This window comes from Taurulus bubalis (assembly GCF_910589615.1).
Source record: "Taurulus bubalis genome assembly, chromosome: 7".
NCBI lineage: Eukaryota > Metazoa > Chordata > Actinopteri > Perciformes > Cottidae > Taurulus > Taurulus bubalis.
In genome coordinates, this window is record NC_136595.1 from 27,336,467 (window position 1) to 27,351,025 (window position 14,559).

Here is a 14,559-nt window from a genome sequence, read left to right on the forward strand (position 1 = left end):
ATGAGCACTATTTCTCTGCTACTTTCTTACTCTGAGCTCCGCAGCAGAACTCACCCGTGAGGTTGATCTCCGGAGCGACCGGCTTCACGGTCAGGACCCTCGGCTCGTTGTAGTCCCGGTTGCGCAACAGCACCATGGCCACCGACTGAACGCTGCTATTCGCTCCCTGGACGACGAGCAGGTGCAGCAGCAGGCGCTTGCAGTGCTCGTACACCTCCGGGTGCTGGTGGTCAAACCCTGGAGGAAGGAGACCGATTAGATCACGTGACTTCAGCAAGTAGAGGTGGGACCAAGTGGGAGGCCCCGACTACACGGATACAGATATCCTGTCAAATGAATTGAATGAGTTCAATTCCAAACTCTCGTCGAGCCTGAAGATAAAGGCGACGTCAACGATACCTCAAATACCAGAGAAGAAGATTCTGAGCATGCTCAGTGAGCGTATTCTCCTTTAACAGAGTTTAACAAATGCAAAAAAAATAGTAAAGTAAAGCTTCTTATTTCTTCATTCATGCATACTTCATATTTGAGTTGCTGCTTCGCGTCACTTTAGTCCATAAAGGAGATGAAATCCCAAGAAAATGTTGATTTGGAGTCTTGTTATACAAAGTATTCAGACATCTCAGTGGCCTCATAGGAATTAGCTTTACACAAGTAGCTGTTTTAGTGACTTAAAAAATATATTTATGACCTTATTTGTAACCTGATATCTGCAAGAAGATTCTGAGCATGCTCAGTGAGCGTATTCTCCTTTAACAGAGTTTAACAAATGCAAAAAAAAAAAAAAAAAAAGTAAAAGCAATAGCTTCTTATTTCTTTATTCATGCATACTTCATATTTGGTGCTACGGCGTAAAACTAAAATTAACCGATATGTGGACGCACGACGAAGTGGAATTGCTGCTTCGCGTCACTTATATGACCATATAAGGAGATGAAATCCCAAGAAAACTTGAAAAAATCTACAAATTTAAAGAGGCGTTTACAAAAATAACCATTTTAGTGGCCTACAAAATTATGTATGACCTTATTTGTAACAAGATATGTTGATTATAGATATAATAGATACAGTTATTAAAGGGCCAGGGCCGGAGAGGCCCGTACAGGAGGAAACCAGCCCTCACCTATAAAGATGGAGTGGAGCAGCAGGTGCAGGTAGGCGCTCCACTCCACTTTGACCCCGTGGTCCACGATCAGGTCCGTGAGGAGGATGACTGCGATGTTACACCTGAGAAAAGAAAACAGAAACCGGAGGGTCGACTTCAGCTGAAGAGCAACAGAAGGAAGTAGAGGCGGCGTGAAGGCGGAGGCACGATGTACCTGTGGAGCGGCACCCCGGGGGAGTTGGTCTCCGGCAGGTAGTCCACGAGGGGAGACCAGCAGCCGCCCGTGGGAGGGAAGGGCAGCGGCTCGGGCCGGTTGTGATCCATCACCTTCAGGCGCCAGTTGGCGTAAAGAGGCATGGAGTCACCTGGAGGAGAGAGAACCAGGAGAGTCAGTGGGGGAACGACTTCTGAGTGTTTCGCTTGATGGAGTTTGGTTCTCTTACTCTTCTCTTCCTCGTAGGAGCCTCCGGAGCTGCTGCTGTAGCGCGACTCCAGGCGGTGGTGCTGCCGGTTCAGGTTGCTGTTCAGCCCGCTGTAGATGTCCAGGTGGGTGTAGCTGCAGGACGGACACGCCGAGTTACTCAGGACAGACAGTTTACTGACAAAGCACTGGCATTTTAGCCATCGTCATTAATAAATATCTCTCCTCAAAGCGTCCTAAAGTAAGTGTTTCATCTGATTTCATTCCAATTAATGAGTATAATTCAAATGTTTACTTTCTTTCCCATATGTTACATGAGTTGCATCACACATTGAAGACTGTATTCCAGAATAAGAGCCGGAGAGCAGGAGAATAACATGTATTATGTCTATAATACAGCAGTGATGCCCCTAGTGGACACCAGGAGAATAACATGTATTATGTCTATAATACAGCAGTGATGCCCCTAGTGGACACCAGGAGAATAACATGTATTATGTCTATAATACAGCAGTGATGCCCCTAGTGGACACCAGGAGAATAACATGTATTATGTCTATAATACAGCAGTGATGCCCCTAGTGGACACCAGGAGAATAACATGTATTATCTCTATAATACAGGAGTGATGCCCCTAGTGGACACCAGGAGAATAACATGTATTATCTCTAAAAGACAGCATTAATGCCTCTAGTGGACACCAGGAGAATAACATGACAAACACTTACACTCTTGTTCATGTATGTTTACATTTTTATTCTATTGTTGTCATTCTTCTGCTGTAATCTTTGGCACAATAATTTCCTTTGGAAGGAATAAAGATATCTCTTATCTTGAAGTTAAATACAAAAATAAAAACGTGCCAAAATGTATGCCAATTATATTAACGGCCGAAATGATGGAAAAATGTAAACTCTAAAAATGTCCCTTAGTGACTAATAAGGGTTAAATAAAGAATTCCCCTGACTTTACCGCTGACTGTTGAATTCCCACAACTATGAACACATTATATTGTGTGAAACGTGAGTAAATAAAATAAAATAAAACCAGGCGTCTCAGCTCGTACCTGTCCTCCATGTTGGAGTCTTTGATCTTGCCCTCGTGATGACCCTCGTTTGGCACCATGGTGTTGGTGCTGGAGGTTGTTCCTGAGAGAGAGAGAGAGCACATTGACCACCTGGCATCCAACACACGACTCTGTACGGACGACGTGTGAACCGGTGCACGCCGTGTTGGGAGGCGTTCACTGACCTGAGTTGACCGTGGGGATCTTGTAGCTGGAGGTGATGCGGTAGTAAGGCGGGTTGTCCATGTGAGTGACAGCCGAGCAAACGGGATCCGTCAGCTCGAGCTCGCACATCAACTCCTCCAGCAGCTGCATCGTCTTGTCTCTGCCCAGGTAGACCACGACGCGCTTCACCTGAGAGACACACACACACACACACACACACACACACACACACACACACACACACACACACACACACACACAGAAACATGCACGAAGCAGGGTTCATACACATTTTGACCAATGGATTTCCAAGACTTTTCCATGACTTTAGACCAAATTTCCATGACTAAACCAAATCTCAATGACTGGAAATAACCATGTAAAAAAATTCCATGCCTTTTCCAGGTTTTCCATGAACCCGGGTCATGTGACTTACGTAGGGCAAGAGGCTGGGGTCGCTGCTGACGCCCGACATGCTGATGAGGAAGTGCAGAATGATCTTCAGGTTCTTTGGCCAGCTGTCTGCTAACGTGGTCCAAACATTCTCGATCTCCGACCAGGCGAACTCGTCTCCGTACTGCGAAAACAAATAAAAACACCCAAAAATGAACGAATCCTCTGGGTGAATATTTCCAAAACCCGGATGCGGGCGCTCCGGCGGGCGCTCACCTTGGCGGTCATGAACATGAGGTTGTTGAGCACCATGGTGGTGGCGCGCGGCGAGCCCCAGCCTTCCCCGCGCAGCCAGCGCCGGCTGTTGCACATCGTGATCTCCCGCTCGTGCGCGTCCTCGTCCTCCTCGCCGCCGCCGCCGTCCTCCGGACGCCGAGCGGCCGCTTTGAAGTCGACCAGCTCCACGTTGTTCATCCAGGGCAGGAGGTAGTGCAGCATCACCTGGCGGCCACCGGGGTGCGCCGTCTGGATCCGCTGGCTCACCTCTGGAGGGAGACGGGGAGGAGGAGGGAGGAGGGGGGAGGAGTGGGGAGGGTTAGTTACTTCTCAACTTTACATCCATACGTCTAGACAGAGTTCTACACATTCTGACCAATGGTTTCCATGACTTTCAACCAAATGTCCATGACTTTTAACCACATTTTCAAAATTGTTATGACTTTTTTTTTAAAAAAAATCATGACTTAACACAATTATATAGATGCCTGTATGTATGCCTGCTTATATTTTGAGCGTCTTTCTTTTAAAACATTAATTATTTCAAACTCAGCGTAAATGAACGACATGAACACATGAATATAACACATTTACATGAACACATGAATATAACACATTTACATGAACACATGAATATAACACATTTACATGACTTTTACTAAACTTTTGGGATTTTATTTTTTTCAAGAACTTTTCCAGGCCTGGAAATAACCATTTTAAAATTCCATGACTTTTTCAGGTTTTCCCTGTTATAGATCAAACCAAGGCCAATAAGAGCTTAACAAACATGTAAACACATAAATACATCGATGAACGGCCTGCTGAAAGGTGCTCTCGCTCTGTATTGTGGAACTGAGGAGTCAGAATACTTTACGGAGGTCAGTGCCACACATTTAGAAAAAGCGTATTTTAGGCAGCAGCAGCCCGCTTCCCCCAGAATGTGACGCAACCGACCTGAGAAGATGGGCAGCGTGAGCTCCGGGTACGTCCTGGCCAGCTCCTCGGACAGCTGGTAGTACGACACGGAGTAGAGGTGAGGCAGCGGCGAGGGAGGCGTCAGGATGCCGTCCGTCCGCTGGATCTCCAGCTTGTGGGCGTAGCGGAAGAGCTTGGGCTCCAGGATCTGAGCGAGGAGAGAGGGGATTCAACCAAACGATAAGAGGGGATTCAACCAAACGATAAGAGGGGATTCAACCAAACGATAAGAGGGGATTCAACCAAACGATAAGAGGGGATTCAACCAAACGATAAGAGGGGATTGAACCAAACGATAAGAGGGGATTCAACCAAACGATAAGAGGGGATTCAACCAAACGATAAGAGGAGATTCAACCAAACGATAAGAGGGGATCCAACCAAACGATAAGAGGGGATTCAACCAAACGATAAGAGGAGATTCAACCAAACGATAAGAGGGGATTGAACCAAACGATAAGAGGGGATTCAACCAAACGATAAGAGGGGATTCAACCAAACGATAAGAGGGGATTCAACCAAACGATAAGAGGGGATTCAACCAAACGATAAGAGGGAATTCAACCAAACGATAAGAGGGGATCCAACCAAACGATAAGAGGGGATTCAACCAAACGATAAGAGGGGATTGAACCAATCGATAAGAGGGGATTGAACCAAACGATAAGAGGGGATTCAACCAATTGATAAGAGGGGATTGAACCAAACGATAAGAGGGGATCCAACCAAACGATAAGAGGGGATTCAACCAATCGATAAGAGGGGATTGAACCAAACGATAAAAGGGATTCAACCAATTGATAAGAGGGGATTGAACCAAACGATAAGAGGGGATTGAACCAAACGATAAGAGGGGATTCAACCAAACGATAAGAGGGGATCCAACCAAACAATAAGAGGGGATTCAACCAAACGATAAGAGGGGATTCAACCAAACGATAAGAGGGGATCCAACCAAACGATAAGAGGGGATCCAACCAAACGATAAGAGGGGATCCAACCAATCGATAAGAGGGGATTCAACCAAACGATAAGAGGGGATTGAACCAATCGATAAGAGGGGATCCAACCAAACGATAAGAGGGGATCCAACCAAACGATAAGAGGGGATCCAACCAAACGATAAGAGGGGATCCAACCAAACGATAAGAGGGGATTGAACCAATCGATAAGAGGGGATCCAACCAAACGATAAGAGGGGATCCAACCAAACGATAAGAGGGGATTGAACCAATCGATAAGCGTGGATTCAGCGGCGCTGTGTCGGGGACAGTGAACCTCTCACCTGCAGCAGCTGCATGGCCACCTCGTAGATCTCCCTGGAGGAGTCGGCCGCCTTGAACAGAATCAGGTTCAGCAGCACCACCGTGTCGAATTGGTAATCCCTGAGGGAGAGAAGGGTCGTGAGGCGTTTGGGTCGTGAGGCGTTTGGGTCGTGAGGCGTTTGGGTCGTGAGGCGCTGACTCCCAGAAGGACGCGGTAAAGCAGGTGAGCCGTACCTGTTGTGGAAGACGTTGGCGATGGCCCTGAAGCAGCCGGCCGCCACGCGGCGGGAGCCGGTGTAGCTGCGGTCCACCGCCCAGAACATGAGGTTGCTCTGGTCCGGGTTCAGCTCCAGCAGCAGCATCACGGCCTCACAGCCCAGCTGGTGCACCTGGAGGAGGAGGAGGAGGAGGAGGAGGAGGAGGAGAAAGGAGGAAGGAGGAGGAGAAGAAAGAAGGAGGAGTAGGAGGACGAGGAGAAGAAAGAAGGAGGAGTAGGAGGACGAGGAGAAGAAAGAAGGAGGAGTAGGAGGACGAGGAGAAGAAAGAAGGAAGGAGGAGGAGAAGAAAGAAAGAAGGAGGACAGAAGAAGAAGAAAGAAGAAAGAAGGAGGAGGAAGAGGGAGGAGGATGATGAGAAGGAGGAGAAGAAGAAAGGAGGAGGAAGAGGGAGGAGGAGGAGAAGAAGAAAGAAGGAGGAGGAAGAGGGAGGAGGAGGAGAAGGAGGAGAAGAAGAAAGAAGGAGGAGGAAAGAAGAAGAAGAAAGAAGTAGGAAAGAAGAAGAAAGAAGGAGGAGGAAGAAGAAGAAAGAAAGAAGAAGGAAAGAAGGAGGAAGAAGAAGAAAGAGGAAAGAAGAAGAAGAAAGAGGAAAGGAGGGAAGAAGAAAGAAAGAAGGACAGAAGAAGAAAGAGGAAGAAGAAGAAAGGAGGAAGAAGAAGAAAGAAAGTAGGAAGAAGAAAGAAAGAAGAAAGAAGGAAGAAGGAAGAAGAAGAAGAAGAAGAAGAAGAAAGAAGGAAGAAGAAGAAGAAGAAAGAGGAGGAAAGAAGAAAGAGGAAAGGAAGGAAGAAGAAAGAAAGAAGGACAGAAGAAGAAAGAGGAGGAAAGAAGAAAGAGGAAAGGAGGGAAGAAGAAAGAAAGAAGGACAGAAGAAGAAAGAGGAGGAAGAAGAAGAAAGAAAGTAGGAAGAAGAAAGAAAGAAGAAAGAAGGAAGAAGGAAGAAGAAGAAGAAGAAGAAGAAGAAGAAAGAAGGAAGAAGAAGAAGAAGAAAGAGGAGGAAAGAAGAAAGAGGAGGAGAAGGAGAATAAGGAAAGAAGAAAGAATGAGGACTATCAGTATGAACTTTGAACTGAAAGCATCCTGCAGAATCTCTCCAAACAACAAAGTACTATCTTCAAAAGAAGGATTGTGTTTTTAGTCTCTAAATACTGAGTTTACAAAAGGATTAAAAGGTGATTTTAAATCATTTAAAAGTTTCTGAGTGGAACGCGCTGCAGTACGTCTGCACACCACTGGGTGGAGCCAGTGAGCCGGCGGGCGAACACAAGGTTGACCTCAGGAAGTCTCACAGCAGCTCCTCATTAGTGGAGCCGCTGTGAGACTTTATTATCTACTCGCCTTGTGTCTCCGCTAGTAAAAAGTAAAACGGTTCGGTGTTGGTCTTGCAGAGATTTATTCATGCTTTTTTTCACTTTGTTTAAAGCAAATCGACAATAAGAGTAACTTTTAGTCACATACAAGTAAATAATATATAATATAATGCATAATACAATTGTAAAACTATGTTAATATCAGTTTCCATCCATCACCCGGGTCACAAACAGATCAGATCAGAGAACCAACAGACGGACAATTCGTTTCTGTGTTTATGTTTTAGAAACAGGAAGTCTGAATTTGAGGATATACTTAGAAACCAAATCAAATTGTTTCCAGGATATTCAATCTTTGGTTCTTTATAATGCGTTTAATGGTTGACTTCTCTCTTTACAGAGCTTACACAAAGACAACAAACAGATAATTACACTTCCTCCTCGTCAGACTGGAGGTTAGTTTGGGCTTTTTGCCGGTTAAACCTCCAGTTTATGTCCACACCCGAGACTCTTTGATTCTGCTCAGTACGCTTTGCTCGTTCGCCCTCTGAAAGCGTTAAGTATAGAAAGTCTTTACATTTTTAAATGACTTCTTTCACTATAGCACTGTGTTCATCACCCGCCGCTCCTCTCACCTTCTTGTCCTGAGAGTCCAGGATGTTGTCCAGCCACTTGTAGAGGTATCCGTCAGAGGAGAGGCCCACGTTGTCGGCCACCGGGCCACAGCACAACACCGCAGACATGGCCTGTGGAGGAGCCGTTAGCACGGACGGGTCAGAACGACGGATTTCAACGGCTACCGGAAAACGAGGGTTATAAGGCGCACCCTTTTATACGCTGCATCTACTACCGTCGGTGGTTGTCGGGGAGCTAGCTGCTGCAGCTAGCGCTGACAACACTTTATTTTGTGCTGAATTTTCAGAGTTGTTTACTTGAGCTCAAACAGTGCAGGGCAGCACCCAAAGGAGGCGCGATGGAAAACAGGTCTGACGGCGAGGGAACGCTAGCTGTTAGCTTGCGTGCTAGTACTCGCTGTTAGCTCACGAGCTAGCGCTGTGGAGGTAGTGGGAGAGGCAGGGGTGGTGGGGAGAGGCTAGCTTGCGCTGCTAGCTTGCGAGTTAGCGCTGACCTGTTTTCCTTCGCGCCTCCCCGGGTGAGCGTGGTGGGCGCCGGCGGAGAACCAAGTGGGGCGGCGGGGTGTTGAGGATCCTGTTTTACAGTGAGAACACTCGTGAAGGGGACTTGGGAATATTCCACGTGAATTTTGCTAAATTTAGAATCGGAAAAATCCACAAATCAGCCGCACCGATATATAAACCGCACGGGTCAAAGTTGAGGAAAAAGGGAAAAAAAAAAAAATCGGCTTATAACCCGAATTTTACGGTATATCTTCGTCTGTGATTGTGAGTGTGTGAGAGTGTGTGTGTGTGTGTGAGTGTGTACCTTCAGTGCACAGTACTGGTGCCGGTTGATCTGCATGTTGCGGTCGCTGTAGCGGTCCAGAGGCGTGAACATGATGCTGAAGGGTCCGGCCCAGTGGCTGAACAGCATGAACAGACTGTGCCTCAGAGACTGCTGCGGGAAGATGCTCCTCCTCTGGTGCACTGAACACAACCAGGATAAACCACGGTCAGTGAACACAACCAGGATAAACCACAGTCAGTGAACACAACCAGGATAAACCACAGTCAGTGAACACAACCGGGATAAACCACAGTCAGTGAACACAACCAGGATAAACCACGGTCAGTGAACACAACCGGGATAAACCACAGTCAGTGAACACAACCAGGATAAACCACAGTCAGTGAACACAACCGGGATAAACCACAGTCAGTGAACACAACCAGGATAAACCACGGTCAGTGAACACAACCGGGATAAACCACAGTCAGTGAACACAACCAGGATAAACCACAGTCAGTGAACACAACCAGGATAAACCACGGTCAGTGAACACAACCGGGATAAACCACGGTCAGTGAACACAACCAGGATGAACCACGGTCAGTGAACACAACCAGGATAAACCACGGTCAGTGAACACAACCAGGATGAACCACAGTCAGTGAACACAACCAGGATAAACCACAGTCAGTGAACACAACCAGGATAAACCACGGTCAGTGAACACAACCAGGATGAACACTGGTTTAAAGGACAGGGCCGTGGCTCTGGAGACGTACCGGGGACGTTCTGGATGATGTTGGCCACCAGCGCGCTGAAGTGGCAGCGGATGTCCTTCAGCGTGTCGGAGTCCTTGTCGTTCTCGGCCTCCAGCAGCTGCCGGGTCAGATCCACGTACTCCAGCAGCGTCCCGTTCAGGGAGTGGCTCTCTCCGTCCAGCCCGCCACTGGTGCTGCAGGGAGGGAGAGAGAGAGGGTGAGTGAGGAGAGGGAGAGAGAGAGAGAGGGAGGGTGAGTGAGGAGAGGAGTCAGTGAGTGAATGAGTGAGTGAGTGAGTGAGAGAGAGAGAGAGTGTGTGTGTGTGTGTGTGTGTGTGAGTGAGTGAGTGAGTGAGTGAGTGAGAGAGTGAGAGAGTGTGTGTGTGTGTGAGTGAGTGAGTGAGTGAGTGTGTGTGAGAGAGTGAGTGAGTGAGTGAATGAGTGAGAGAGTGTGTGTGAGAGAGTGTGTGTGTGAGAGTGTGAGAGTGTGTGTGTGTGAGAGCGAGTGAGTGAGTGAGAGAGGGAGGGAGAGAGAGAGGGAGGGTGTGAGTGAGGAGAGGAGTCAGTGAGTGAATGAGTGAGAGAGAGAGAGAGTGTGTGTGTGTGTGTGTGTGTGTGTGTGTGTGTGTGTGTGAGTGAGTGAGTGAGTGAGTGAGAGAGTGAGAGAGTGTGTGTGTGTGTGAGTGAGTGAGTGAGTGAGTGAGTGAGTGTGTGTGAGAGAGTGAGTGAGTGAGTGAATGAGTGAGAGAGTGTGTGTGAGAGAGTGTGTGTGTGAGAGTGTGAGAGTGTGTGTGTGTGAGAGCGAGTGAGTGAGTGAGAGAGGGAGGGAGCGGGAGTGAGAGAGGGTGAATGTGAGTGAGTGAGAGTGTGATTGTGTGAGTGTGAGTGAGTGAGTGAGTGAGAGAGAAAGAGTGTGAGTGAGTGAGAGAGAAAGAGTGTGAGTGTGTGTGAGTCAATGTGTGAGTGAGTGAGTCTGAGAGAGTGTTTGAATGAGTGAGTGTGTGAGTGTGTATAGAGCAAAAATGTAAGTCGCTTTGGATAAAAGCATCAGCTAAATGAAATGTAGTGAGTGAGTGAGTGAGTGAATGAGTGAATGAGTGAGTGTAAACTCGTGGATCTCTGCATTACGTACATCTGGCTGATGACTCCAGCGTCGGCCAGCAGCTCAAATATCCGGACCAGCTGAACCCGCAGGATGTCACGACGCCTGCGCCGCTTCATGTTCTGCAGACGGAACACACACGTGTTAACGGAACACACACGTGCTAACGGAACACACACGTGTTAACGGAACACACACGTGCTAACGGAACACACACGTGCTAACGGAACACACACGTGTTAACGGAACACACACGTGTTACTGCTGCAGGATGAAGGTATGCATGCTGCACTTACTTCAGGTCTTCTTTCTAGCGCTTCTTTGATGATGGGGTTAAGCTCCTCTATCAGCTCTCTGGAGGAGAGGAACGGCATCGTGTGAATGAAAGAGGAATGTATGGAGGTGAAGCAGGTTATGATGAAGGACTCGAGTCGGGCGAAGGGCTTGAAGGCGACAAAATAAGATAAAAAGACTTGCAGCTCTACTTGGACTTCAACACCTGACATGAAAACGCTTGAAAAACACTGAAAAAGTCTGTTAAAAAAGGGAATTTACTGAATCTAACGTTACTATTAATTCATAAGGAGACACTTAAATCACACACACACACACACACACACACACCATGAAGGACTAACGTTACAGAGCGGCGGTTGGAAAAGGACTTGGGACTTGACTCTGGACCTGAGGCTAACTTGTGAAGCACTCAAAGTTCCTACGCCACGCGTGGTTACCTGAAGGCCACGGGGTTGGTCCTGCCAAGCCCCAACACCAGAGACTCTGTGATGTCCATGCACTCAGAGCGCATCATGGGAACGATGTGTTTGAAGAGGGAGGAGGGGGACGGAGTGCCAACAATCTGACAACGCAAGACGGAAGCAACGTCAAATAACGCAGTAATACACTTAGAATTACAAAATAGTGTAAAGAAGTCGTATTAAAAATGGGAAAACAGTGGGATCTTTATAGTCAACATTTTTCAAAGTACCTACAAATGTTACCAATGTTGGAAACAATTACTGAGGCTCCACGTGTTGAACTTTTAACTTTTCTACATCCTCTGCAGTTCAAGGTTTCACAGATTGTCACGCGACTGTTGGTCTCAGAAGTCTCAATCATGACGTCATAGTTTCACTGAAGAGCTCAGAATCTTATGTTTCTTTCAGAATCTGCTTAAAGCAAACGGTTTATTTGGGGCGAGATTTTAAGTAAAACATGTAAATAAAATACTTGTAAGCTTTGTTTCGGCTGCTTTTTATGACGGAAGCCTTCGTCACACACGATGTGTTCAAGGACCGTCGGAAAGATGAAAATCACACGATAATTTTTTTTTTTTTTTTTTTTACAGCTTCTGGCTACGATGAACTTTGTAGTTTTGCGTGTGTGTGTGTGTGTGTGTGTGTGTGTGTGTGTGTGCGAGAGAGAGTGTGTGTGTGTGTGAGAGTGAGTGAGTGAGTGAGTGAGTGAGTGAGCGCGTATGAGTGAGTGAGAGTGAGTGAGTGTGTGTGAGAGCGCGCGTGTGTGTGTGTGAGTGAATGAGTGAGTGTGTGTGAGCGCGTGTGTGTGAGAGTGTGTGTGTGTATTAGCGCGTGTGAGTGAGTGAGTGTGTGAGTGTGTGAGAGCGCGCGTGTGTGTGAGAGTGAGTGAGTGAGTGTGTGTGAGAGCGTGTGAACGAGTGTGTGTGTGAGAGTGTGTGTGTGAGAGTGTGTGTGTGTGAGCGCGTGTGAGTGAGTGTGTGAGTGTGTGTGAGAGCGCGCGTGTGTGTGTGAGAGTGAGTGAGTGTGTGAGAGCGCGCGTGTGTGTGAGAGTGAGTGAGTCAGTGTGTGTGAGAGCGTGTGAACGAGTGTGTGTGTGTGAGAGTGTGTGTGTGAGAGTGTGTGTGTGAGAGTGTGTGTGAGTGAGTGTGTGTGAGAGCGTGTGAACGAGTGTGTGTGTGAGAGTGTGTGTGTGAGAGTGTGTGTGTGTGAGCGCGTGTGAGTGAGTGTGTGAGTGTGTGTGAGAGCGCGCGTGTGTGTGTGAGAGTGAGTGAGTGTGTGAGAGCGCGCGTGTGTGTGTGAGAGTGAGTGAGTGTGTGAGAGCGCGCGTGTGTGTGTGAGTCAGTGTGTGTGAGAGCGTGTGAACGAGTGTGTGTGTGAGAGTGTGTGTGTGAGAGTGTGTGTGTGAGAGTGTGTGTGAGTGAGTGTGTGTGAGTGAGTGTGTGAGTGTGTGTGAGAGCGCGCGTGTGTGTGTGTGTGAGAGTGAGTGAATGAGAGTGTGTGTGTGTGAGCGCGTGTGAGTGAGTGAGTGTGTGTGTGTGTGTGAGAGCGCGCGTGTGTGTGTGTGTGTGTGAGAGTGAGTGAATGAGAGTGTGTGTGTGTGAGCGTGTGTGAGTGAGTGAGAGTGAGCGCGTGTGAGTGTGTGAGAGCGTGTGAACGAGTGTGTGTGTGAGAGTGTGTGTGAGCGCGTGTGAAAGATGAAAATCTGACAATAACTGCATTTTTTTTACAGTTTCTGGCTACAATGAACTTTGTAATTTTGCCGATCGTTCAAAGGAAACATGCTGTTAGATCTTTTAGTTTTGATCTTTTAGTTTTGTTTCGTTTGGGGCTCCAGAAGGCTACATGTGCGTCTGCAGAGCCGCTCCTGACCTTGGAGTCGTAGCTGTAGCCGCTGTCCGGCGTGGACGCCAGCGTCTCAGGCGGGGAGCAGCGGACGGAGCCGGAGGTGGAGGACGAGGACGACATGGAGGGCGAGGAGGAGGCGGAGCTGCAGCACAGGATCAGGTAGTTCCTCCAGAGGCCGATGTAGGAGTCGCTGCTGTTCAGGCTGTTCAGCTTCTTGGCGTTGATGGGGCTGCTGAAGGTGGACGCCCAACAGGAGAGGTCAAGGGTCAACGGAAAGGAACGACTCACTCTGTGGGCTGGGCGGTATACCGGCTTCAAAACAACCGTTGTGGCTCTTCTGCAGGTCGGAGCTACTTACGTGTCACGGTTATAACTTTATAACAATAATTAATAACCCACAGAAACGCTCTTTAACATGTAAAACATCACGACACAACAGATTGTGACAAACAATTCCTAACACTAATAATTCTACATTTATAAAATTACACTGCCGAACTGCATGCTGGGTAAAGCTCACCCACTATCACAACAAGAAGAAACGGGAAAAGGTCAGTCTCTTCCCGTTTCTTCTTGTTGTGATAGTTTTTTCCCCACCTACATTCCCCTGGGTCCTAAGTCCCTCCATGTTTAGCTTCCTAACACCCTCTATGGACCGTCAATGAATGCATTTCCTCAGCGAAAAATAATACCGTGATATACCGCAAAACCGCCAGAATCTTACAAAATAGCGTGATATGAATTTTTGGCCATACCGCACCGGCCCCATCTGTGGGTCCAGAGAGCGAAACAGCAGCTGAAAGGGAAACGTACTTGATGTCCACTTGCGGAGACAGCAGCTGCAGGCGCGTGTAGGCGAACATCCAGGCGTAGTTGAGGGCGGCGGGGCAATGCTTGGGCAGGTTCTCCTGCCGCAGGTAGCTGGAGAAGCTGATGACCCAGGGGTCCTGGCCCTGAGTCACGTGGGCGAACACCCAGATGTGCGAGGGGCTCACCACGTCGAACTGGTGGCTGATGGGAGACGAGCTCCACTCCGCCAGCGTCTGCAGGTCGACGCCGCTGGGACAGTACAGCAGGTTGGTCTGCGGGAGAAAGAGACAAGCGGATGACTTCCATGACTTTTCACCAAATGTCCATGACAAACATTTAGTGAAGTCTGGGTGTAAACAGTAAAAAGTGAGTAAATGTAGTATTTAAACTAACAATGAGAATACAAAGCATACAGTAAACCTTAAATGACTCAAATGAATGAGACAATAGTTTGATTAAAAGAATAAACATTTATATAGATGCCTGTATGTATTCCTGCTTATATTCTGAGTCTTTCTTTTAAAAGCATATTCATTATTTCAAACTCAGCGTAAATGAACGACATGAACACATGAATATAACACATTTACATGAACACATGAATATAACACATTTACATGAACACATGAATA

At 47.6% G+C, this 14,559-nt stretch overlaps 1 protein-coding gene across 1 annotated transcript in view; it reads right to left on the reverse strand.

Annotated features, from left to right (window-relative positions):
* The window catches only part of fryl (furry homolog, like), a 59,758-nt gene that overhangs the window by 29,541 nt on the left and 15,658 nt on the right, over nucleotides 1-14,559 (reverse strand). Inside the window, exons 20-38 of the mRNA XM_079221410.1 lie at nucleotides 13,931-14,199; nucleotides 13,142-13,349; nucleotides 11,249-11,373; nucleotides 10,811-10,868; nucleotides 10,545-10,636; nucleotides 9,435-9,607; nucleotides 8,692-8,852; nucleotides 7,884-7,994; nucleotides 5,901-6,055; nucleotides 5,687-5,786; nucleotides 4,381-4,549; nucleotides 3,427-3,695; nucleotides 3,194-3,334; nucleotides 2,778-2,946; nucleotides 2,593-2,674; nucleotides 1,549-1,661; nucleotides 1,320-1,470; nucleotides 1,124-1,227; nucleotides 55-237 (exon numbers count right to left, since the gene is read on the reverse strand). Coding sequence (XP_079077536.1) covers nucleotides 55-237; nucleotides 1,124-1,227; nucleotides 1,320-1,470; nucleotides 1,549-1,661; nucleotides 2,593-2,674; nucleotides 2,778-2,946; nucleotides 3,194-3,334; nucleotides 3,427-3,695; nucleotides 4,381-4,549; nucleotides 5,687-5,786; nucleotides 5,901-6,055; nucleotides 7,884-7,994; nucleotides 8,692-8,852; nucleotides 9,435-9,607; nucleotides 10,545-10,636; nucleotides 10,811-10,868; nucleotides 11,249-11,373; nucleotides 13,142-13,349; nucleotides 13,931-14,199 — 2,833 coding nt within the window. The remainder of the gene's footprint in view (nucleotides 1-54; nucleotides 238-1,123; nucleotides 1,228-1,319; nucleotides 1,471-1,548; nucleotides 1,662-2,592; nucleotides 2,675-2,777; nucleotides 2,947-3,193; nucleotides 3,335-3,426; nucleotides 3,696-4,380; nucleotides 4,550-5,686; nucleotides 5,787-5,900; nucleotides 6,056-7,883; nucleotides 7,995-8,691; nucleotides 8,853-9,434; nucleotides 9,608-10,544; nucleotides 10,637-10,810; nucleotides 10,869-11,248; nucleotides 11,374-13,141; nucleotides 13,350-13,930; nucleotides 14,200-14,559) is intronic.